General features: G+C 38.8%; 1 protein-coding gene across 1 annotated transcript in view; it reads right to left on the reverse strand.

The window, feature by feature from the left end:
- Fyb2 (FYN binding protein 2) overlaps positions 1–27,271 on the reverse strand; it is a 71,802-nt gene that overhangs the window by 25,332 nt on the left and 19,199 nt on the right. Inside the window, 6 exon segments of the mRNA XM_048351412.1 lie at positions 8,424–8,429; positions 10,356–10,509; positions 11,430–11,526; positions 12,314–12,345; positions 14,441–14,475; positions 21,197–21,297. Coding sequence (XP_048207369.1) covers positions 8,424–8,429; positions 10,356–10,509; positions 11,430–11,526; positions 12,314–12,345; positions 14,441–14,475; positions 21,197–21,297 — 425 coding nt within the window.

The raw sequence follows: 27,271 nt of genomic DNA on the forward strand, positions 1-27,271 counted from the left end.
TTTACAGTGTTCATTGCTCTCAACAAAGACTTTAGCACATAGACAACAGTCACACTGTCTGTTTTCCTCGAGAGACGCACTGCAATATCTAATTTCTAACGAATTCTTCATAATGCCATTGCCATTTAGATGATCAATTTCTTTGTGTTCCAGGTGCTCAGGAGTACGTGAATATTCATGGTGTTCTCTCCCCGGTGTATGCTAAAACAAGAGATGTCTTTTGCATCTTTTTGCAAACTCTGTGTCAATGAAGAGCTGTGAGTCTTCGTTTCTGTCGAGTCATTCCTGTCAAGTGAGTCTTGCAGATAAAGAGATTTCTGCACTGATGGGGTCATGTGGACCTTATCGCTGACTTCTTGTGTGTAAAGACGGCCATCTTTGCCATGTGGAATGGAAATGCTGGGGATGCCATCATCCCAAGACAGTGCTCCTCTAGGCTTTCACTCCCAGGCAGACCCAGCGCTATTCTGAAAGAAGCATGCAGGGAGAAAGAAGCCAGCAGCTGCCTCCAGCCCAGGATTTCCAGCTCCAGTTGGAGTTCATTTTGATATACATACACACATATTTATATACACACACATATATACGTATATATGTATGTATATATACGTATATATGTGTGTGTGTAATTTTATATAAATATAAAGAGGCATATAAGCACTGTTCTTTTGTTTCTCTCCTAGGAATGTATTCTTCTGAGTATCTAGAGTCCTGTATAATTAATCATATCCCAGTATATTTTAGATCTGATTTCTACATATCAGTGAGAACATGCACCATTTGTCTCTCTGAGCTTGCCTTACCTCACTTAACATGATTTGTTCTATGTCCATCCATTTCTCTGCAAATGACCAAATATTATCCTTTCTAATGACTGTGTACAATTCCATTGTGTATAAGTACCACAATTTTTGGATCCACTCATCTATTGTGGGGCATCTGGACTATTTCCATATCTTGGCTATTGTGAATAGTGAAGCAGTGAACATGGATGTGCAGGGTTTTTATTTATGGTATCCTGGCTCATGATGTTCAGGGTAGATGCCAAGGAGTGGTATGGCTGTGTTGTAGGAAAGGTCTATGTTAATTTTTTTTGTTGTTGTTGTTTTCTGTTGTTTGGTGTTTGAACTCAGGGCCTAAACACTGTCCTTGGCTTTTTTTTGCTAAAGGCCAGCACTCTACCACTTGAGCCACAGCGCCACTTCTGGCCTTTTCTCTTTCTGTGGTGCTGAGGAATTCAACCCAGGGCTTCATGCATGCTAGTCAAGCACTCTAACACTAAGCCATATTCCTAGCTCCTATGTTTAGGTTTTTGAGGGACCTCCAGACTGTTGTCCAGAGGGATTGTACTAGTTTATATTCCTAACAACAGCACAATAGGGTTCATTTCCCCCCATATCTCTGCCCACATTTGTTGTTGTTTGAATTCACAATGTTGGCCCTGTTAACTGAGGTGATATGCATTTTTGGTTAGTCTTATTCCTAGGTTGTTTTTTGTTTTGTTTTGTTCTTACGTTTATTGCAAATGGAGTTGTTTTCCCGATTTCCCTTTCTGCTTGTTGATTGTTGGCATAGAAAAAGGCTACTGATTTTTGTGGGTTAATTTTGTATCCTGCTAATTTGCCAAAGTGGTTGATTAGCTCTAGGAGTTTGGGGGTGGAGTTTTGGGATCCTTTAGGTATAAGATCATATTGTCTGCAAAGGGATAGTTTGATTTCTTCTTTATGTGAATCCCTTTTATGTCCTTTCCTTACCTTATTGCCCTGGCTAGGAATTCCAGAACTATATTGAAGAAGTATAGAGAAAGTGGATATCCTTGCCTTGTTACTGATTTTAGGGGATATAGTTGTAGTTTTTCACCATTCAGTGTGATGTTGGCTGTTGGTTTGTCATACCTAGGCTTTATTATTTTAAGGATTGTTCCTTCTATCCTAGCTTCCCCAGAGATTTAAATATGAATGGTTGTTGTATTTTGTTGAAGGCTATTTCTGCATTTTTGAGGATGATCATGTTGATGTGGTGGGATGAAGCCTACTTGATCATAATGTATGCTTTTGTTTTTATTAGTTTCTGGATTCTGTTGGCTAGCATTTTCTTTCTTTTTTTTTTTGTCAGTTGTGTGACTTGAACTCAGGTCCCAGGCACTATCACTGTGCTTTTTTTTTTTTTTTACTCAAAGACAGTGTTCTACCACTTTGAGCCACAGCTCCACTTCTGGTTTTCTGGCAGCTAACTGGAAATAAGAATCTCATACCTTTTCCTGCATGGACTGGCTTTGAACCACAATCCTCAGATCTCAGCCTCCTAAGTAGCTTGGATTAGAGGTGTGAGCCACTAGTGCCCAGCGTGTGCATCTATGTTCATCAGAGATATTGGTCTACTGTTCTCTTTTTTGTTGTTGTTGTTGAATCCTTACCTGGTTTGGGGATGTGATGCATGTGATATGGGTTTCACAGAATGAATTTGGAATTGATCTTTCTGTTTCTATTTCTCAAAAAAGTTTGAGGAGTATTGGTATTAGTTCATCTTAAAGTCTCATAGAATTCAGCTGTGAATCCATGAGGGCCTGGGCTTTTCCTTGTTGGAAGACTTCTGATTACTTCCTCAATGCCACTGTGTGTTATGGGCCTGTTTAATTGGTTTATATCTTCTTGGTTCAACTTAGGCAGTTTTATGTCTTGAAAACTTTGTTTCTACTGCTTTCCATCTATTTGAGAATAGTTTTTGTTTTTTTGTGTTTTTTTTTGGCCAGTCCTGGGGCTTGGACTCAGGGCCTGAGCACTGTCCCTGGCTTCTTTTTGCTCAAGGCTAGCACTCTGCCACTTGAGCCACAGTGCCACTTCTGCCCATTTTCTGTATATGTGGTGCTGGGGAATTGAACCCAGGGCCTCATGTATATGAGGCAAGCACTCTTGCCACTAGGCCATATCCCCAGCCCGAGAGAATAGGTTTTGAAAGCAGGACTTTATAATCATTTGGGTTTCTTAGATCTTTGAAAACAGGACTTTTGTTATAATGTTTCCTATTGCATCTCTAATTTTATTGATTCCACTTCTTATCAGCCTAGCTAGTGGTTTGTCAATTTTATTGATTTTTTCAAAGAACCAGCTTTTTGTTTCAGTGATTTTATGGATAGATTCTTGGTTGTTGTTCTTTTTTCAGTCTCTATTTCATTAATTTCTTCCCTAACTGTTCCTGTCTCTTGCCAGCTAGTAGTTTGGGATTTGTTTTGTTCTTGCTTTTCTAGCATTTTTAGTTGCATCATGAGGTTGTTTCCTTGAGCTATTTGTTTTATGTGTGCATTTAGGGCTATGAACTTTCCTCACAGCATGGCTTTTGCTGTAGCTCAGAGGTTACCTTGTGATGTGTTTTCATTTTCATTGAATTGCAAAGACTTAACTAATTTCCTTCTTTACTTCTTCATTACCCATATGCTATTCAGTAGTGTGTTAGTCAGTCTCCATGTGTTTGAGTGTTTTCTGCAACATATTTTGTTGTTGAGAACCAGTTTGATTCTGCTGTGTCCAATAGAATGCAAGGAGTTATCTCTATTCTCTTGTATTTGCTTAGTTAGGTTCTTTGTATGTCCTATGACATAATCAATTTTGGATCATGTTCCATGGGATACTGAGAAGAATGTGAATTGAATCATTGCTGGGTGGAATTCTCTGTTGATATCTGTTAAGTCCATTTGGGTTATGGTGTCATTTAATTCAGAGGTTTCTTTGCTTATCTTTTGTTTGGTTAACCTGTCAGAGTGGAGTGTTAAAATCTCCCACTATTATTGTGTTGGAGTTTATCATGTTCTGTAAGTCTGAGTGCTTGTTTAATGTATTTAGGTGCTCCACTATTTGGTGCATAAATGTTGACTACCGTGATTTCTTATCATGGATCATTCCCTTTATTAATATGTGATAACATTCATTGTCTTGTTAAACTAATTTTAATAAAAAATGGATTTTTATCAGATTCCCATATGACTACTCCTGCCTTTTTTTTTGGCCAGTCCTGGGCCTTGGACTCAGGGCCTGAGCACTGTCCCTGGCTTCTTTCCGCTCAAGGCTAGTACTCTGCCACCTGAGCCACAGCACCCCTTCTGGCTGTTTTCCATATATGTGGCGCTGGGGAATTGAACCAAGAGCTTCATGTGTAGGATGCAAGTACTCTTGCCACTAGGCCATATTCCCAGCCCGACTCCTGCCTTCTTGCTCGATGCATTTGCATGAAAGATTTTTTTCCATCCATTCACTCAGAATTTGTTTTTATCTTTGACTGTGAGGTGGGGTTCTTAGAGACAACAAATGGATAGATCTTGTTTATTGATCCAATCTGCTGCTGTATGTCTTCTGGTTGGGGAATTGAGTCCTTAAACATTTAAGGTTGTTACAGAGAGATGTGTTATGTTTCCTGCCACTTTCTTGTTTTCCTATGATTTGTATCTTCTCTCTTTCTGTGATTACTAAATTAGTCTTCTAGTGATTTTTTTCTAGTGTTGTGTTTCCTTGACTTTGTTTTATTCAGATTGTATGCTTCCCTTTAGTATTATTGTTCATGAATTCCTTTAATTTTTTTTTTTTGGCATGGAAAGTATTAGTCTCACTGTCAACTGTGCATGAAAGCTTTACTGGGTACTGGGTACACCAATTTGGGTTGGTAGTTGTTGATCATCAAGGCTTGAATTATACTATCCCAGGCTCTTATTGCATTCAGGGTTTGTGTGGAAAGATCTGCAGCAATTCTGATTTACTTTCCATTGTAATATAGCTCCTTCTTTGATTTGTTGCATTGAAATTTAATTCCATTTTTTAAGTCCAGAGTTTTCATTATGATGTGTCTAGAAATATTTCTTTTTGGATCCTGTTTATTAGGAGCTCTGTATGCCTTTTTCAGATGGGTGAGATTTTTCTCACTTGATACTGGGGAAGTTTTCTGTTATTATTTTGTTGAATAGGTTTTCAATAACTTCAGGGTTTTGTTGTTGTTTTGTTTTTTTTTTTTGCCAGTCCTGGGCCTTGAACTCAGAGCTGGAGTACTGTCCCTGGCTTCTTTTTGTCCAAGGATAGCACTTTAGCTCTTAAGCCACAGCACCACTTCTGGCTTTTTCTATATATGTGGTGCTGGGGAATTGAACCCAGGGCTTCATGCATGCTAGGCAAGCACTCTGCCACTAGGCCATAGTCCCAGCCCTGCCTTTAGTTTTTCATTCTCCCTAATCTATCCTCACTGTCCATAGATTTGATCTTTTGGCTAAGTCTCCTAATTTTTTTATTTCCCTTTGGCATGTTCTGAGAATTTTTAACCATGTCTTTGGGTTTTTGAATTTTTTTGCTCTAATTCCTCTGTTTTATGCTCAACTCAATTTTCTGTTTCACTTATTCCATTGCTTATGCTTTCAGTTGTGGTATGCAACAGGGAAATTGAGCCTTTCATGCCTCCAAGATCTTTGATGAAGTCAATTCTCAGGGCATTAATTTTTTCTTTTAATTAATTATGTAGCATTTCCTTTTCTCCATATCTTTTTGGGTGACCTGTATATTCTTGGTCATTTCTTCCTTGTATTCTTCTGTTTGTTTTAGATATCCCCTTTAGTTTCACCAGCCAATCCTCTTATTCTTCCTTTAAAGATCTTTTTGTCCTCTATCTCTTTTTCACTACTTTTAGGGTCCTTCCTTGGATTGTTGTTGGCTTTTGAATTTGGTTTGCTCTCTTGATTGTTCATGAATTTTGTAATCTTCCACAATGACATACTCATTTGGGTTCAGGGATTGTTGGGTCATTCAGCTTGTGTATTACGTACCTTTGTGGTGGAGTGTGATTCATCTCTGTTGGACTTTGGTTTGGCAACTTTCAGCTCAGCAGAATGGAAATAGTGTAATGTTCCTGGGTCAGTTGTGAGAGCCTTGTGGGGTGAGAGCAGTCTGGTATCCTGGCTTAGGTTTAGGCCCATTGGTGGGTTCCTGTTATGTGATGCATAGCAGTCTAGTGTCCTGGCTGGGATACATGTCTGGGGTAGGTGGTATAGTGGGGAAGTCATCCTGGCCTGAGTGCTGAAGTAGCATCTGCTTCCACAAGGGCCAGGAGCAGCATTTGAACTCCAGGACCTTTTCTGAACCCTCGGTGTTGGGGGGCGGGGCGGTGGGGAGGCAGATTCCCACTATGCATTAAAGAGATGTTCCCACCAAAGTCCTGAACTGGTGTCTTCTTCCCACAGTGTGGGAGCTGCATTCAAACTTTTGGTTTAGGAGTGAGCCTCAGAGGAGTCAGATTCCTTAAGGATAGTGTGGGGAAACTGTTTTCACTTGAGCCCCAGACTGATGCCCACTCAAGTCCCAGATGGGAGTCTACTTCCCACAGGGTAGGGAGCTGTGTTCAAGCCTCTGGACTGGGTGTGAGCCCGGGAGGGGAGGTAGGTTCCCGCAGGGCAGAGCAGGAAAATCATCCCTATTTTGAGTCCTGGACAGGTGCCCACTCCAGTGTCTACTTCCCACAGGGTAGGGAGTTGCATTCAGTCCTCTAGGCTGGGTGTGAGCCTTGGAGGGGTCAGTTTCCCACAGAGCAGGACAGGTCCCAGTCTGGCACCTATTTAGCATAGTATATGGAGCTATGTTCAAACATCTGGGACAGGTGTGATCCTTGGAGAGGGTGGGTTCCTACAGGGCAGTGTGGGAGATCTCTGCTTTTGGCAGGTCAGGTTTTTTTCTGCCATCAATCATGGCTGTTGGGAACTTAGAGTTTCAGTGCCTAACCAATGTTGGTCCTGATGGCTGTTGGTAGATGTGGATTTCTGGCTCAGAGTCAGGGTTTTGTCCCAGTGGTCTTCTGCAGGAAGTGGAAAGGGTGAGAGAAAGGGTTCCAGCCTCTTTGCTATCTTTAAGTATGGTATCCCTTCTTAGGTGAGAGAGACGGGTGTCTCACCAAGCACTCTGGGTCACCACCAGTGCTGGTCTCCCATAGGAGGGGTATCTGGTAGAGAAACTCACAGTTCTTGGTGTTGGTTTTGAATGGACAGGCAGCATTGTGGTGAAAGTTTTCTGTGTCTGGTTGCAGCATTTTCACATTCCTGATGAGTAACTGAGGATCTTCAGGTGTGTTGCTGTCAGCTCTTCTCAGGTTTCGGAGCTTAGCCATGACACAGGCTCAAGATGGGAGGGTAGGGAGAAGGTACTTAGAAGTTTTCCATCCTTGTGAGGGATAGGTATTAGTTCTTCTTCATTCTTGTGATTCTCTGTTTATATTTTCTTTGTGGTCTTTCTCTTGAGGTAAAGTTAGTGTTATAGTACTAAACCTCTGTTTGATCAGAGAGAGCTAGAGTGATTCCCTATTGCTTCTCTGCCAACTTGCCAGCATCCCTTGTCCTTGAATTTTCACTCAAGGCTAGTTCTCTACCATTTGAGCTAAAGTTCTATTTCTGGATTTTGGGTGGTTAATGGGAGATAAAGGACCTTTCTTCCTGGACTCACTTTAAACTACAATATTCTGATTACGGCCTCCTGTGTTTTTGGAAATACAGGCATTGGCTATCAAGTGCCAATTTTTAAAACAATGTTACTTGTCAAAATTATTTGAAACCTGGGATATTAAAGAAGTTATGTTTTTTTTTTCCATTTTTGTGTGGAATGTCTGATAAGCTGACACCACTTTAGGTTAAGCTGACTTTCTTTAAACTCATAAAAAGTTGTGAATTTAAGCTGCAGAGGATCAGATTTTTTTCCCCTTCATTCATGTACTAGAATCTAACTGCGTGGACTCCCTTTGCTAAAGAGTTCATGTTACCTTAAAATATGAATGTTAGCAGAGCCCTGATGCCTCACACCTATAATCCTAGCTACTCAGGAGGCTGAGAGATGAAGACTATGGTTTAAAACCAACTTGGGCAGGAAGGTCTGTGAAACTTATCTCCAATTAACCACCAGAAAACTGGAAATCAAATTGTGGCTCCAAGTGATAGAGCACTAGCCTTGAACATAAACACTCAGGGACAACTCCCTGGCCCTGAGTTCCAGACCCATGGCTGACCAAAAAAAAAAAAAAAAAAAAAAAAAAAAAGTACAAATGTAAATGTTTTTTTTTTTTTTTTTTGCCATTTCGCAAATGTCTATCTACAGGCTTATACCTTGAAGGCTTGGTCCCTAGCCTGGAACTTTTAAAGGCGAGGCCTGGTAAGAGGTCTTTTAGTCATGTGGCATGCTCTAGAGGGAGTACTAGGACCTCAGCCCCTCCCCTTACTCTCACTTGTTATGAAGTGAACATAGCTTATTCCACACACTCCCACCATGATGCACTGCCCCACCACAGGACCAAACACAACAGGACTAGATGAACACAGGCCAAAATCCCTGAAACCAGTGGCCAAAATAAATCTTTCCTTCTTAAAAATGGATTAACTCAGGTATTTGTTACAGTAACAGTGAGCTGATGAACACAGTGCCCTAACTTTAGACAACAGTCTCCTATGATGAACTTGCTTTGGGCAGGCCCAAGGCATACCTCCAATCCTCTGCACACTGTGCCATCAGGAGCTCTAGGGAATCTGAACTCAACAAAAACCTTCAGGGTAAATGTGAGCTCTGGCACTCACCTGCCAAGGTGTCTGCACTGTTCAGGCTTGCTTTTTATATTAGGTCTGTCTGTGATAAATGTTTAAAACATTTATTCTGCACTTTACTTGCTTGAGTCAAGAGACTTATTCAAATTTTCCAGTTCACTGTAGTGCACTGACACTTGATGTATTCTTTCATCCCTTCATTGAACAGAATTTTGTTTAGTAGCTCCATTATGCCAGACGTTGTGTCAGGGTGACAGAAAGATAGGAAGCCTGCACTAAACAGTCTCTGATCACAATGTGCACATAGATAAACTCTGAATTACAATGTAAGACATGCTACATACAACACTTCCAAAAAGAAAATATGGGTAGACATCTAATGTTATTTAATACGTGAACCAGATGCTTTACTTGCATGAACTAAGAGCCTTAAGAAGTTCATAGTATTTTCTATATTTGGTCCTGGGTCTAGAAATGATGGATTCACAATTCTAATATGGAAATGTGCTCATTCTGTTACTCTTCAGGTGTCATGGAAAGACAAGTATGTGAGATTAGAGTGTGGAAAGCAGGAAGGTTATAGGAAGTCAACATTGATGTGACTTGGGATAGATTTGAAGTGTGAGCATGGCACTAGCAGGCAGAAAGTAGATATAAGATCATCCCATATAGAGGAAAGAGATCAAGCCAAATTATAAAGCCCTTTAAGAACATATGGTCAGGTCACTGAGAAGAGAATGGAGTGAAAAAAGCAATGCATTTGTATGGATATAAAAGGCAAAAGAGGCGAGAGACAGATTTTTAAGACAGATTTTTAGTTTATCTTATGAGCACTACAACTGTGATATATCATGAAATGTCAATGGCTTGCTATGGCTTCATCTACCAGGATCTAGATTTTTTTTTTCCTTCTAATAATGGTTGTCTTGTTTTCTTTGGGAAATCCTTCAAGCTGATGGCATGTCATTTTCATAAAACTGACTTTGCCTCCAGGTCCCAGGAGTTATGATGCAGGGCAGGCCCATCAGTCCATTATATCCTCTTTCTTAATGAGTGTCTCAGAGATGGCATGAGACCTGATAGCAGCCAATAAGACTTGGTCTTGTGGCTGTTGGGAAGATAGAATTTTTGAATTTGCCTTTGTGGTTTATAAGAATATAGATTAGAAGACTTTCACCTCTGGATCCTATCTTACTTCCACAAAGGTAGAATCTACCTGAAACATGGAGTCACATGAGAAAGAAACAAAACTAGGAGAGGGAAAGGGACACTGAGTCCTTGTGATATTATTGGTGTTTCTGAGCCCCAGAAATGCCTAGACTTTTTACTTTAAATTTTTGCGTTAGCAGAGTATGATTTAATTGCTACACTTGCAGTCAAGAGTCTTGATGAACCTGAAGGTAAAGTGCAACTTACATAAGCTCAACAAATGATGCTGCATTATGTCATCAGCGTGCCAGTGTCATGATCCTACAAAGGCAAAAGCAGCTAGTAGGTATGAAAATAACCAGTCAATTACATAATAGACTATTGGTTCTACTCTTCATAGGACACATGGTCTATGTTCCATATTATAATCCTCTTTTACAAGTGAGCTGAAGGAATTATGAAGTCATTTCCCAGTGTAGATTTGAACAAAGTACTCTGCTTCTAAATCTCTTGTTGTTTCCACTCCTGTGCATAACTCAACAGGGCCAGATATTTGGTACATGTTCAATAAAGACTTGTAGAATAAATTATAATCTTGTCCACACTCTTTAAAATAATTTGGTAATGGCGAAGATTAGGAAGAAATGCAGCTTACCCTGACTTTGAGCATGTATGGTCAGTTTCCTGTCTTCAGGACAGGCCTTTGTCTGGATGATGTTGGCCATGGCTTCCTGTTTTCCATCTGGCATGCAACTTCTATCCCTGAGGTCTCCAGGCACCTGGATTTCTCCAGGTGACACTTCATAGACACCTACCTGTGTATGCACAACAGGGAGAGTACTGCAGGGCTCTGACTTGTTTAATCACCTCTTCACCTATGCATGCTATTTTGTTACTCATTCATTCCTTATAGATAACAACCATTTGAAAAAATTGTGGCTTTCCTGGGGCTTGAACTCAGGGCTTGGGTACTGTCACTGAGCTTCATTGCACAAGGCTAGTGCTCTATTTTTTGAGACATAGCTCCATTTATGGTGGTTCAGAGTCTCAGGAACTTTTCTGCCTGGGAGGGCTTTGAACCAGAATCCTCATATCTCAGCCTCTTGAATAACTAGAATTACAGGTATGAGCCACCAGCACCCAGCTACAACAACTGTTTCTATTAGTCATTCTTTAGTGCCTACTTATTAAGAGTCTAAGTTTACAGGGCACACACCCTGTCTTTCATTTACGTGTAAATGGCCAATGAAGACCTAGCTCTGCCAATGGGAAGCAGTCAGGATATAACTGAATACAAGGCAGCACCAAGTACAAGGCAGGCTGTTTATACATCCATTTGCAATATTACCCATGAGAAAATAGTGTTAGTTTTTGCTGATGATAGTAAGAGAGGTTGGCTACTCTTTCTTCTTTCTCCTTTCTGTCAATTTGTCTGTCCACTCACCTTTCTCAGTTCCTTCTCATGTCTTTCTGCTCTTCCTCCCTTTAGCGCTTGTCTCCTTACTGGGAGAGCAGAGATGCAAGGACATCTCATGGCCTGGTCATGGAGATACTCCTCACAGTGACTCACCTCCCTGGTCACAGAGGCCATACTAACAGTGGCTAGGGTATAATGCTTACAGAAGCACTGCTCAGAGCCATGGGAACAGATGACAGGCAGTCTGTAAAATGTCACCCCTTGCACTGATTCTGTCACAGGTCTGAAAGTATAACAGAGACTACAAAACACAGATACCTTCAACAGATGGTTTAAGTGTGGATCTTTTGCTGGATTTTGAGGCTCCAATTCAAATGATTCTTTTTCCTTCATGGTTTTGTCTTCATGTTCATGCCTGGAATGTAAACAGTTATCAAAGAAAAAGGGAAGATGAGTATTTAGATGACAGCACACCATTCAATCCTAAATGAAATGAATGAGACAAATGCATTTAAACAAATGTATACCTTTTTAAAAAAAGAAATAAGGGATCGGGGTCAAATCAAATACACAGTTAACTTCTCTGGGTTTCTGCCTGGTCTATTTCATGCCAGAGCCTCAATAGCTATTTAAATCATTTAACTCCCAGTACCTACAGTATAATATCTAAACCTCATTGTCTTCTAGAACTATCCTTTCCAATCACATATCACATTGCTGTTTTTGTTTTCTCCTTGAATCTAGACCCAGAATTACCTAAGTCTATGGCCCTGTTTGAGAAAATCTGCCATTTGGTTAGGTATTTAGTTTCAGACATTCCTGTTAGGTCTTATACTGCTGACAAATATAAGGCCCCTCTTGATTTGTGCAAACCATCTTGCCTCTGAAAAATCCTCCCCTGATTTCCCCAAGTGATCACACTGTCTCTGCTTCCCTGTGCCTTATCCTTCTAACATGTCTCTTTATAGATCTATCTTCAATTCTTCATCATTGTCTTTGAGTGAGTGTGACATGAGCTTGATGAAAATGAGAGAAGAAGGAAGGAGGGACAGGGGCACCAAAGACTTGCTCTGTGCCATGCATCTTTCAAGACAGAACCAGTTTAGGCACTGGGTACATGGGAAACGCCAGAAGAAACCTAGTTCAGTCCTGAGATTGTTGGCGGCTAGATTAATGGATTCCCTTTGGAAGATAAAACTTGCCTTAATTCTTGATGCGGAGAGCTCTTCCAAGGCTGAAAGCAAAGAGGAAAACAGTTATTTTCCTAAATCCACCCCAATCAAGCTGTGTTGTTTGGTTACAGACCATTAGGTAACCATACCAAAAGGTGAGGGGTGAAGTTTCAGTGCATAATAAAGGCAGACAGTGACTGCAGAAAGTTCCATGTGGAGCTGAAGATCTACCAGGAAAGAAAATAAGTGTTTCAGAAGTTAGGGAGTTACAGTATGTGCACATATGATTTGATATGGACAAGCTGTTTTCTGCACACCTTTCCAGGAATGCATCTGAAGGAAGAACTTCTGATCCATGTGAGGAAATAGGCATTTGTGGTGCTTAAGCAGGGTTGCAGTGGGGCTAAACGGACGGAATGCTGGAATTTTTCCCTTACTTATTTTGTGTTATCCGGTCAAAACTCAGGTCTTATATGGCCTAGATATGGCTTCACTAAAACTGTGTCCCAGTGATCACAATAGAGATTCTTATTTATTCAGTGATAACATATCTGATGCTATTAACTATCTGGAATCTTGCCAAGAACCCAGAAGAAAACAGCAAATGAGCATCCAAAAGAATGCTATGAAGTCCAGACATAATAGCTCCTATATTTTCCTTTGAGGCAAGTCCTGCAGCACATCCAGCAGCTTCTTGCTTCTTATTTACATCTTTTTGTATCCAAGTAAAGATGGCCCTGGTAGAATGAGGAATCAGATCAACCTTGTTTTATATCTCTACTACATTAATTGTAGTTTACTTAGCTGCATTGAGTCTTCAGTCTACATAGATAATATGGAAAGAGCGATATAGGTTTCCAGAGTAAATGTGAGAATTAAGTGCCTCTATGTAATTCTGGAGCAGATAAACGAACCATCGTAGACACAAAGATGACCAAAATGATAATCATCAGGAAAGAAAACAATTACAACAGTGATAGGGAACAGAGTCATATGGTGGCTTGGTGTGAACATAAATAGCTCTTCTAAGGGGCCAAAAATCATTGTATTAGAGCATGAACTACACTCACTCAGACCCACATATCAGAGTCCACTCTCTAAGCTTAAAAGTGATTACAACATAGCTGAAGTTTTAAACATGAAAAATACATTAATGCTGGTTTGTTTGAAAGGAATGAGATTCGGTGACTGGGAGGGTTCACTTGTTCAGAAGAGTTGATCATTTGTGGATGTGGCCAGGAGAGTGAAGTATTTTACTAGACTAATTCTATTCCTTTCTTCAGGTATATGCATTAATGAACACACTTTAACAGCAAGCCTAAGAAAACTGCAGCAGACAAGAAAGAAATTCTAGACTAAACATAGCCAGTAAGCAGAGAGTCAAACTTTACCTGACATGAAAGTACTGGGTAAGTGCCTATACTGTGCCAGTCACTCTAGTAAGGGTTCACATTCTCTCAGGGCTTCTTTCTCTCAGCGACTTGGTGAGATAAGTGCTGTTCCCCTTACTTATTGAACACTCACTTCAGACAAATAACAAGCACCTGCTTCCTATCCCCACTGAGAGTCTTCTGTTTCTCAGAGGCTATAATTACTGGAGAACAGAGAGGCAAAACGCTGGGTTCCAGGAAATTATTGTTCACCTATGTGGATTTTACACTCATCCATACAAGGACTTCCCAATGTGAATGCTCTGGTATCCCCAACTTCCAGCTGAGGAAATGGAGATGCAAGGTGAAGTCACCATGGCCAGTGATTCTAAGTGGGCATCTAACACCACATCCAGCAGCAACCCAGGAAGTGCCTTTGAAGGGCTGGTTGTTTCCTTTAAAGCACAAAATGCATATAGTTGGATTACATCAAGGGTTGTTGCCTTGACCTTTACAAGGGATAGTTATGAAGAGACAGGTAGTAATGGCCACTAGAGGTAAGCTGTGAGGAATAGACCCAGTCACTTCCTCTGATCCCATTACGTATTTTCTGATTCTTGTTACTACAAGGCTCAGGGTTCAGAATCTTATCTAATAGAGTCTGGAAATTCTTGGGGAGTAAGAAGAAGATCAGAAACAATTTTACAAAAATAAAAATAAAATACTTGAGAATCAGTTCTCTAAGCTTATTTTAGGATGAGAAGAGTAACAAGAAAAGATAGAATACCTTTTGGAGTTCTTCAATTTCAACTTCATAGGTTGCTACAAAAACAAAAATATTTCAAGTCAACTCAGTTTATCCACTTGTTTTTTAAAGCAGTTGTACAAGAGTTCATTGTTTTTTCAAGCTTGGAGCATTGATTTATGCTAGGCTCTGCCGACATGGTTTGGAAATTCTGGGGTCATTGATCATAGTTTGAATTTCTTTGGGGATTTCCAGAATAAACTTTAGAATCAATGGAAACATATGAAACCGTTTTTAAGTGTCCTGGTTTAGTAAACAGATACATACTTCCTGCTTCAAACAAAGCGCTGAAAATTAGAGGTGGCCCTTAAAAGGCAAACTTGAAAGGCAAAAAAAAAAAAAAAAAATAGTGATAAACCCGTAAAGTGCTTTGTTTTTCTAAATGTATCTTGAAACCAGAACTTCATGGAGGCTTTGATTTTTCTGATGGCTCTGTGGATTCTATGACATCATGGTTACCTTAATTATTAACAAATATAAGGAGTGGCTAGAATTTGGGCTAAAATCCCAGACCTGCTTGCTATTTCCTACCTGGGGAATTTCAGACAAATTACTTCATTTCTTTGGGCCTCTGATTGGTCATTTGTGACCAGGCAAGGAGAATCTGCCTTAGAGATATTCAGTATCTAACAAAGTACCAAGGATTGAATTTAAAAAGATGACATAATACAAGGTAACAAACACTACAAGAAATGTATCCAATGCCTAACGGATGAAACTGTAACCACTCTGTACATCAGTTTTATAATAAAAATTTTAAAAATGACATAATAATAGTTTTTTTTCATAAAATCATGTTTTTTTTTGTTTTTACATTGAAGCATCTATAAAAGTTCTCTCCAATGTTAAAGAACATATGTGGATGGCAAGTAGGTAGGACCATTCTCAGTTTCTTACCCATTGCTAGAGTCCTAAAGCTTTTCTTACAAAATTGACAAAGCAACATGTTGACTTTCTAGGCCTTTATTATAAATGTATAAAAAATAATAAAACCTTGATTCTTGTGTCATAACACTCAGACTTAAAATTCTACATGAATAGTTAATAATATGTACTTTAAATGGGGGGATTATACATTTGCATCTCCACTGATTTTTAGATTGAAACATTTTGTTCTGAGATTTTTTTTTGCTGCCTAGAGGAGCTCTGAGGACAATGCTGCGGAGATTCTAGAAGAGCATGGTTACTAAACAGCGGCTAGGGTCAAATGCTCTGAAAATGTGGAAAAGCTCACAAAGGCACCATGCTGAGCTAGAAACCACAAAGAGCCATCTCTGTTCTCTTCCTGTGGTTCAAGGGACAGTCACCTGATGGTGACAGCAGAGGCCAACTTACATCTTCCTGCCTTCTTCCCCTATGACTCACAAAGAAGTTATTAGATCCTTGACCTTGATGAGCAAAGGAAGAAATATCTATTTAGGTTAACTCTTGTGGAAGATATAAGAATTAAATATGAGAATTAAAGCACAGCATTTTTCTAATGTATAGCAATGCAATTGCTCTGACATCATTAGTTAAAAGGTTATATTTTCCTCTGTTGAATTTACCTTTGCATCTTCTTTTTTTTTATGTTGCTGAGGTTCAAATTGTAGGTCTCATGCTTGTAGGCTGGTACACTACCATTGAGCCACACTCCCAGTTCTCTCCTCTTTTTTTTTTTTTTACACTATTATTGGTTATTTTTGAGATAAAGACTCACTTCCTGCATAGACATGAATCTGTACCATGATCCTCTTGTTTTGGGCTTCCTGCTACAACTTGGACGACAGGCATAGCCAGCTTCCTCTGTCAGGAAGACTCCATCGAGTCTCCTGAATGTATTTTTCCAAGGCTGACTCCCAACTGTGTTCCTCTCAAACTCCACCTCCTATGTAGCTGGGATGACAGATAGGTACCACTGCATCCAGATAACTATTGGTTGAGAAGGGGTCCTCAAGCATTTTTAGGCCTGGACTGACCTTAAGCCATGATTCTCCAGACCTCAGTTTCCCACACACCTTGTGTGACAGATATATTTAACTGTGTCCAGATGTTGGTTGAGAGTGAATCTCGCATACATGCCACGGCTGGCCTTGAGCCACGATCCTCCTGACCTCGGCCTCCCACATAGATAAGCAACAAGTGTGCAAATTTGCCTTTAAATCTTTGTAAAGAGAAAAATTGGTTTAGCCTAGTTCTTTTTCTGGGTTCTCTTTTTTATTATCATTAGCAGTAGTAGTAGATATTGGTCGCATCAAGTGAGGGATTCTTTGTGATAATTCCACACATGACAGAATATACTTTGATGGTCTTCACCCCCTCTATTATTTTGGGGCTCTTAATTCTATCCTACTGCTCCTTGTGTTTCTCTAACAATACTGCATAAGCTTGATTACCATAGCTCTAAGACTTGGAATTGGTTGGCTGATATTTCCTATACTTTCTGTTTCATAATTACGTTTAGCTATTTTATTTCCCTTGCATTCCCAAACACATTTTTAGAATAATCTCATCTCTCAATACAAAACATCTTGCTGAGATTTTTATAGGAATTGCCTTAAACCTGTGTACCACTTGGGGAAAATTGAGAATTTTACTATCAAATTTTACTATATTGAGTCTTCTAATCCATAAACACAGTATGTTTCTTTACTTGTTTATATTTTCCTTGATTTATTTAATCCAAATTTTATAGTCTTCTGCATCTAAGCCTTATGCATGCTGTGTTAGATTTAAATCTACGTCTTTATCTTTTTGGAAAGATTTGAAAAAGCATTGTGTTCTCAATTTTAGCATTTCTGTGTTCATTGTTAGTATATAAAAATATAATTGTATCCTTAAACTAGCTGAACTCATTTGTAGGTTCTGTGTGTGGGGGTATATTTGTTTGCTTTTGCATTTTAATAAATTCCTTAGGAATTTCTACCTAGACAATCATGTCAGTACAAATACAGGCCATTTTATTTCTTCCTTTTAAATCCATTTGTCTTTTATTTTCTTGTTTTACTGGATGGAATTTTCAGTGCTATGTTGAGTAAAAGTAATAATTTAGAGCATTCTTGTCTTATCCCCAAATTTGGAGGGAAAGCATTTGGTATTTATCACTTGGGGATCTTCCCATGCAAATGTCCATCAACAAGGGGGAAAACTCCCCTCTTAAATTTCCAAGAATCTCTGTCTCATGGTTGGAGATAGAATTTTTTATAATGCCTTTTTTGAATGGATTGTATGACTCTCTTTGTTCAAGTCAACATGGAAAATTTCAGTAACTGAATTGTATTAAACTAGCTTTGCAGTCCAGAATAAACCACACTTGGTCCTGAAGTATAATTCTTTTCACATCTAGTAGAATTATATTTGTCAGAGTTTTCCTAAGAGCCTTAAGACTAAGTTCATGAAGGACATTGATTTGAATTTTCCTTTGTCATCCATGTTGTCACAAATGGCAGACTTCTCTCCTGTTTTTGAGGACAAAAAAGAATATAAGCCGTATTTATATTATTCATCAGTGGCTGGAGATTTAGGTGGATCCATTTCTTGGCCATTGTGAATAGAATAGCAGTGAGGACAGGAGTTGAGATGTCTCTTTGCCATACTGGTTTCCCCTCCTTTGCTACATCACCAGATGTGGAATCACTGGATCATCACTGTATCCTATGGTAGTTATATTTTTAACTTTTGAGGAACTTTCTCATTTGTCTCCATTATAACTGATCGCATAGCCCTACTTCCCCCCGCCCCCCACACCCTTTGGCCAGTCTTGGGGCTTGGACTCAAGGCCTGAGCACTGTCTCTGAGTTTCTTTGTGCACAAGGCCAGCACTCTACCTCCTGAGCCACAGCACCACTTCCAGCTTTTTCTGTTTATGTGGTGCTGAGGAGTCAAACCCAGGGCTTTGTGCATCCTAGGTAAGCAGTCTACCACTAAGCCACATTCCCAGCCCCCAAAAGCCCTACATTTGATTATTTCCCATACATTTTGAACTTGTTGTGAGGAAGAAGGATTTAGAGAGAATGTGCTAGCAACCTTCTCACACATGGGCACAGGGGAGATGGTGGGGCAGGAGAGACTATGTGATCCAAGGAGAGGAAGTGAAGGCTTGGAAAGAAGCTTTTTCTAGACACTGTCACATAACTGGCCTGTTGTTTTTATTTTGAGTAATGGGGCTTGAACTCAGGGCATTATCACTTGCTCTATCACTTGAGTTACACCCCTCCTCCCATGTCTTTTAGCTTCTAGTTATTTTTCACATATGATCTTCTGTGTTTTTGCCTGCACAAGTCTCAGACCACAATCTTCCCATCAACATCTCCCTTCTTTTTTTTTTTTTTTTTTTTTGGCCAGTCCTGGGCCTTGGACTCAGGGCCTGAGCACTGTCCCTGGCTTCTTCCTGCTCAACGCTAGCACTCTGCCACTTGAGCCACAGCGCCACTTCTGGCCGTTTTCTGTATATGTGGTGCTGGGGAATCGAACCTAGGGCCTCGTGTATCCGAGGCAGGCACTCTTGCCACTAGGCTATATCCCCAGCCCAGCATCTCCCTTCTTAACTGTGGTCCTCCCACAGTAGCTGGGATCACTGATGTGTGCCACTGTGTCTGGTTGGCCCAAAGCCTTTTTATTCAAAGTGTGGTGGTCTATACACTAGCAGTATCACATCACCAGGGAATTTTTAGATATAAAGAGCCTTAGGCCACACACAAAAAGAATTTATATTTTGACAAGATTCCCGAGATTGCTGTTAAGCAGGGCATCAGATACTCTGATGTAGGGTGCAGTTGCCTACTAATAGTCATGGGGAACAGAACTTGTTCACCTTGCAGCTAGTATTTTACAAACCACATGGAGAACCCAGACTTTGCCCAGGTGATGAGAAAAAAAAAAGTTGTCTAAGTAGTTCTTCAAACGCTTATTTCTTTGGACGAAGAGAGGAGGTTTTTTTTTGTTGTTGTTGTTGTTGTTTTTCCCCCATAATTTCCTAGGTATATATTTCCAGAAAAAGCATTTCCTTTTTAGAATCTTGAGCCTTTTGTACAATAAGCACAAGAGACAAGATTGTTTTTTGGGGGAGGGTTATCTCTTCTTCCAGGGAAATCAAATCTTGATTGAGGAGCAGCATCACAAGAAGTGAAGCCTGCTTCCCATGGTGCTTCACCATGCAGTGCTGTGGGACCTTGCATACCCATCCTCTCTGACTTTTAGTTTTCTGTTTAACATTGGGTAATAATAAAAACGTTCACGGAAGACCCACGGAGAGCCTAGCACAGAGATAGCCTTCAGCACATGCTCAGTAAATCCTAGTATTTATCGCAGCACAAATGGTTATAGGTATTACAGAGAATTAGATGGTTTGATAGGTAATAGCAAGGAGTAGTTTATGAGTCCTTGCTTCTTCATCCTTTTTTTTTTAATCTGGAGGGCTCTCTCTTTCTTTTTTTAACTGACAGGTCTGACAATTGCCAATACTAGGCAATTAGCTCTAAACTAATCTCTGATCTATGAAATAAATTCCCTTCTCCTAGTCAGATTGAATACAGGGGCATAATTCTCATGTTCTATAGTCTCCATTTCCAAACACAGTGAAAACAGGCGCTTTCTGAGAAACATCACCCAAGGAAAGATAAAATTTTTGTAGAAGGTAAAGGAAGAAAACGAATCACTATATCACGGTTTTTCCTTCCCACATACCCACAAAAGGCAGAGGTGCTAAGTCAATTGGTGAAGAAGAGAAAAGAAGCAGCAAAGAAAAAGTAGTAGTAGTTATAAATATTATCTGTGCTTAACTACACACACACACATACACACACGTGTATATACATGAATATATATATACATATACAGAGAGAGAGAGAAAGCGAGAGAAAGAGAGAGAGAGAGAAAGCGAGAAAGAGAGAGAGAGAACTGATTGTGGGGCTTGAACTCAAGTCCTTGGCGCTGTCCCTCAGGTTTTTTTTTTCTTTTTTTCTTGAGGCTACTACTCCAGTAATTGAGCCACAGAACCACTTTCACCATTTTGGTTTTTGGTGGTAGTTTATTAGAGATAAGAGTCATAGGCTTTTCTGCCCAGGCTGGTTTTGAAGCATAATTCTAATATCTTAGCCTCCTGTGTAGCTAGGATTACAAATATGAGCTACCAGTGCCTGGCTACTTAAATTATATTTCTTTTTTTTTTATTTTGTAGGTCATGGGGCTTGAACTCTGTCCCTGAGCTCTTCAGCTTAAGGATATTGCTCTATCACTTGAGCTGTAGTGCCACTTCTGGTTTTCTGGTGGATTATTAGAGATAAGAGTCTCATTGACTTCCCTGCCTGCACTGGCTTTGAACCGTGATCCTCAGATCTCAGCCTCCTGATTAGCTAGGATTACAGGCATGAGCCACTGATGTCCAGCACTTAAAATCTATTTCTTAAAAAGAAAAAGAAGGGACTGGGAATGTGTCTTAGTGGTAGAGTGCTTACCTAGCATGCATGAAGCCCTAGGTTTGATTCCTCAATACCACATAAACAGAAAAAGCCTGAAGTGACACTGTGGCTCAAGTGGCAGAGCAAGAGGCTCCAGGACAGAGCCCACGCGCTCAGTCCAAGCCCCAGAACTGGCACAAAACAAAAAAAACAAAAACAAAAAAAAAGGAAAGAGAGAGAGAAAGAAAAATGAGATTGATTGTTGAACAGAATGATTATGAATATTTTAGTTTCCTAGTGAGAAAATACACATTTTTTATTCCACATAGGGTTAGACTATTAATTGGCTTAGCAGACTTACCATCAGCAATTTCTTCTACAGTGCTGGGGTTAATGGAATTGCTGCACTGTCTCAGATAGGAAATTGTTGCCTCATAATTATGTGGTTCTTCAAATTCAGCACTGAGAGGCAGGGAGAAAGAAGGTTACTTAAAACATTTCTTTAATCTCCTTTTAGAACTCTTTGCATATTTTGCTTATTAAAGAATTAATGTAACTATGTCTAGCCAATATGGCAACCTTAGTAGACCCAGAAGGTAGATGTCATCTCCCTCCAATGCACAGGAACTCAGGATAAAATATAACAGTAAAATCTTGCGTGAAGATTACATACCTCACACAGAAATAAATGGAGACCTACCCCTCCCCCACCCAGATGTCAAGCACAGTGAGAAAACCCATAGCAAAGGTGCAAATGAGGACTGCAGTGAAGGGGTAGCCAGGAAACTTAAGACCAACTAGATAAAGAGAAAACTTCATCACTGTGTGGCTGAAGACTTACTGTCTGAGTCAGAAGGGAATTCTGAGCCACAGACCTCCTGTGCATGGGAAGTTGCCTTTGAGAATAAAGTCCACAAAGTGCTGCCTCATCTATAAAATAAGTTTTCAGTAACATCTGTGCTGTGCAGTCACTCTCTCGGTGAGTGAGCAAGAAAGCTTGCTCTTGGACTATAGTCACAGATGCTAAAAGAATCAGTCACACAAAAATAAAAAACTCATAACTTCCCCCTCCCCAAGTACTGATATAAGGTCTAAATTCAATCAATTGATGTATGAAAGAGAAAAAACAAAACAAAACAAAACAAAACCAGGACGCCCCTCCCCCCCCCAAACTGCAATTTGAAATCCAAGTCTTGCTTGTAAAGGCAAATCTGAAATGTATAGAGAATGATCTTCAACCCGTAACACTTAGGATTTCCAAAGAAAACATGATGCTTAGGATTTACAAAGTGAAATCAGCTTAACATCCAAAACCGGAAGCCACACAGGACACGAGCCATCCCAGGACTGTCAGAGAGATATAACTCATGGTAAATTAAATTACAGAATAAGGGCTAGGAATATGGCCTAGTGGCAAGAGTACTTGCCTCCTATACATGAAGCCCTGGGTTCGATTCCCCAGCACCACATATATGGAAAACGGCCAGAAGGGGCGCTGTGGCTCAGGTGGCAGAGTGCTAGCCTTGAGAGGGAAGAAGCCAGGGATGGTGCTCAGGCCCTGAGTCCAAGCCCCAGGACCGGCAAAAAAAAAAAAAAAAAAAAAAAAAAAAAAATACAGAATAAAAGAAAATGAATTTAAAATAAGTGTGTTTTAAATGCTTAAAGAAATAAAGTAAGTAATAAAAGCCACTGCATTAAAAATAAGAGGTTTAGGATCAAGGGAAAGGAGTTAAAGAAATCATAGATATAATTCTTGAAAAACTTAATGAAGTTGAAAAGTTGACTGGATAAAGGGACTAGAGGGACTTAGTAAACTAGTTATATCTGAGAAAATTATCCAGAATGCAGTGCAGAGAGCATCAGGTAGGAAATACTGAAATCAAGAGAGGAAAGATAGAATTGGAAGGCTTAGCACACAAATGAGGGATAGTGGGATGAAAGGAAAGAGTAATGCAAAGTTGCGTATTTAAATAAGAGACAAGACTTTTTGAAGACCAAAAAGGCACATGCATTTTTCCATTGAAGCAGCTTCAATGAGGAATGATGACAAATTCACACATCCTATTTGTAATAGACTAGCACAAATCAACTAAAACCATAAAATCCATGTGAGAGAAAAGATAATTTATCTACTATGGACAGAAACCAGATTGGCAATGAACTACTCATTACTATAGTAGTGGATGGAGATTGCAGTCAATAATACCTTAAAACCCTGAGCAGAGAAAACTGGCACTATAAAACTGTTCCAACTCAGGTTCCACTTAATGATAAGGGGAAAATAGATGTTTTAGAATGCCAGTACACATATTAACTACTCACATGTCCTACTAAAATATCCCATAATGACATATTCTGGTGCAAAGAAATTAAGCTAGTATTAAAGTTAGATATAAGGAACAACAGCAAACACACAAACTAATGAAACTATTGGTAAATCTAAATGCATATCAACTGTAAGTATTTAGAAAGGTTTCAAAGTAAGATGAAATTAAAATTCTAAATAATAATATGGAAATTAGTTTCAGGACTGCAATATTTAGGAGCAAGATAGTAATTTTGATTAACGTTCATATTGCAGGTGTCAGTTATTGCAGTAAAAAAGAATAGAAATAGATTGTTTAACTTCTCAGTAGGTAGAAATTACTCAATGGGAAAGCTTAAGTGTTTGAGAGAAAAGAAAGTAGAATAGAAAAAAAATAGAAATAAGAAAATTATATAAAATACAATGGTAAAAGTTCAAAACCAATGAGGAATTTCAATAAATGCTTACAGATTTGCCTACTGTGGTAAGATAAAGTTATACCTGAAAAAAAAAGTTACATCTGACTGCATAGTTTATGCTGCTGAAAGTAGTCCGAACATCAAAGTTCCCGTATAAATAGATGGAAAAAGACATTTAAACCAAATACTTCCAAAGGAAAATTGAATATTAGTTCACTTTCATGTTAATATTAAATCAGGTTTAATAATATTAGATTTGGGCATGAACAAGAAGATGAGTGCACACACCCAAATTACAGATAAGAAAGAGCTGGTGCTGTGGCTCATGCCTGCAATACTAGCTACTCAGTAGCCTGAGATCTGGAGGATCACAAGTTAGGCCAACATGGGCAGAAATGTTTACTACAGCCCATCTACAAAATAACCAGCAAAAAGGAAAGACTGGAGGAATTGATCCAACAGTAGAGCATCAGCCTAGCAAACACAAGGTTTTAAATTCAAACTCCAGTACCACAGAGAGAGAGAGAGAGAGAGAGAGAGACAGACAGACAGACAGACAGACAGACAGATAGACAGACACAGAGAGACAAAGAGATAGAAGAGACAGAGACAGAGAGACAGAGACAGCGTGCACAAGAGAGAACAAGATCGTTTTGGTCTGGTTTTGATTTTGTATTTTTCTTTCTTTTTGAGACAAAGTCATACTATGTAGCCTAATTTGGCCTTGAACTTGGGATCCTCCTGCCTCTGTTTCTCCAGTGCTAGGATCACAAGTATACACTACCATGCTCAGCTTACAGATAGTTTTGGGTTTTCAAAAATCTATGAAAACACTATTATCAGTTCTCTGCCAATATGTAAAAATTATTAGGGAAAATTGGAAATTGTGTATAGAAACATAAATTCCCACACTGACAGAAAAAAAAAAAAAGAATGAGCAGGTCAATAATCATCAAAGGACTTAAACTTGTAGGAACAGCATACAGTCACGCTTTCTTTTGTCCACCTACATGATATTATAGGCTCATTTAAATGGACAGTTTAGGGGGCAGAAAATATAGGAAAACCTATTCAATTTAAAGGATTTAGTATAATTTTGCTTTGCAAACCATGAAATGATTAAATAATTTTAAAAAACGGTGCATAATTTCAGGATATTTAGCTCCAGTCTCCTAAATAAAATCTTGGAAAAATGAATTAAGCAATACTGAAACTTAAGAACAACTAAAATTTATTCCAAACTTCAAGGATGGTTCAATATTAGAAAATGTACCATTGTAACTGATCACATTGTTTTAATAAGAGAAGGGGGAAAAGATTACAGATGCCAAAAAGAGCATTCTCTTAAGGAAGAACATTCTTCCTTAGCTAGATTAGCTTTCAACAAATAACACATTTGGTGGTAAAAGGTAACAAAGAGTTAATATGCACAAAAATTTTATTGGGGACTTTGGGCTGATAGCACAAAAGATGAATCTATGGAAAACTGGGACAAGATTATATAAGCATCATTAATAGAAAGGTAAAATTGAGTGGCCTACATCAGTTATCAGAATGATTTTCCTTATATAGAACCATCAAGCAATTTGAGCTTTTATTTGCATGTAATTTTGGAAATAGAGACTTTTCAAAAAGGTATCTGGATAATCAATTGTGTGTTCACAAAAAAAATTAAATGAAAGCAATCATGGAAAATATTGAATGGCCTATAAATTTAACTTCCAAAACTTGCAGTAAACAGGAAAATGATAATTTAGTTCACACCTGTGGGATTAGCAAGAATCTTCGTTTGAAAACACTAATTTTGCAAGAAAATGGAGAAATAGAAGATTTTTATACTAAGACTTGGAACTACCATTTCAGAAGATAATTTTTCAATATCTAGTAGCCCTGAAATTATTTTCTAATATTAAGTGGTTCTCCTTCCAAGTCACAAGCTTCAGAAAACTTGCTTATATTCACTTAGAAACATAGAATGATGGTTTTGCAACATTATCTGAAATGAGAAAATTTAAAACCAGTCAAACATCTTTTAGTAAAGAAAATAAATAAGCAAATTGTGGTGTGTTTATTTGGTAAAATGAAATACTGCAATTGCAATTGATAAATAAGATGTGCGTATATCTGCAAGGAAAATAGCTTTGTTTGCAAAACCAAGTGCTAGGAAGCACTTAGACATAGCACTTAGACAACCATTTAAAATAATGTATCTTTAGCAAATGCAGGAGTTGGTAGATGGAATGTAAGTGTGTTTCCCAATTCATGATAGGCAGGAAGATCTGACTAGGAAGACAGGAGAGAAGGGAAGATATAAGTTGGTTCTGGCACCGCAGAAAGAAAATTGGAATCCTGGAACATAACAAAGGGGTTCCAAATGTATCCATTACAGATGGAAAATTCCAGCTACTTCACACCAAGTGTGAATAGTTTGAAGGAGAACTATTTACTCATAAGCCTGCTGGCTTTTCATAAATGCAGTCAATCTTGGCCTTTTGGTATTCTTCTTGATTGTTGTCATTTCTATATGTATTCACAAAGTTGTCAGCTCAGAAAATGAAAAGATCCAGGGTCTCTTTTCCTTCTCTTCCTCCATCCTTAGCACATTTTACCAAATTCATTCTCTTTGTTGTTTGACCACTTTGCTATTTTACTAGTTTTGATCACTTTGCTGTTTTACTATTTTCTGTCCTTATTTCTTTCAAATTCTCTATGAAGTCTTTAAAGACATAGGAATAGTACATTTTGCTGAAAGAAAAATGCTAAACTCAAATGCCTTAGTAACTTCTCCTTCCATGTTTATGTTCCTCTCTCCCTGCATGAAATAGTGAAGAGAAACTTGTTTAATATAGGCTCCACTATGGATCTCATGCTCTAATGACCCAACAACTTCACTGAGTCTATGGTAAATTAACTTTATTAATAAGAAACAATTTGTGGGAAAATTGAAAAAAAGATGTCCAATCAATTTCTTGTCATACTTTTTACCAAAAAGGAATAAATATGTCACTTCAGATAATTATAAAGAAACATCACATTTTTTTAAAAGGCAGGCTTTAGACAAATTGTCCTTACTGGCAGACAGTCCTGAAACCAATGTCAGAAGGAGGTAAAAGGATATTGCAGGTTAGCTTAAATCACTTTCTTTGCTGTCTGAGAATATCTTCTGTCTTCCTTTTTTTTTATTTTAGTGCATTAAAGCTAGATCCACCCTGATTTTATACAGTGTGGATCAATATAAAGACCCTGAATTGCAAGGAAGAAATAACTCTGTGATTTCAACGTCTTTATTTCCACATTTATGAAAAATATCTACCTCTAGGACCATAGAATTATTGGGAGGCATAATAGAGAAACACCAGACCTGCTGCGTGGGTTTAGACAGATATGAATTTGAATCCTAGCTCATTTCCACTTTCTAGTAATAAAGTACCAGATAAATACTTTAATCCTCCACCTTCCACTCTACAAAGTACTACTAATAAAATCTACTTTAAAGGTATACTGTGGGTAATGACTGAAGTATTTGCTCTCTGCACATTTATTCCTTACAAGTGTGCTAGTAATATTATTATATTAGAGAAATAGTTGCATTTTTAAAAGCGAGGTCTTGAGGTTTGTGTTTTATTTATTTGTGGGTTTTTCTTTTTTGTTGTTATTGGTGGTGGTCATGGGGCTTGAACTAGGGCTCTAGGTGCTGTCCCTGAGCTCATTC

Source organism: Perognathus longimembris, chromosome 7 (genome assembly GCF_023159225.1).
Source record: "Perognathus longimembris pacificus isolate PPM17 chromosome 7, ASM2315922v1, whole genome shotgun sequence".
In the NCBI taxonomy this organism is placed as follows: domain Eukaryota; kingdom Metazoa; phylum Chordata; class Mammalia; order Rodentia; family Heteromyidae; genus Perognathus; species Perognathus longimembris.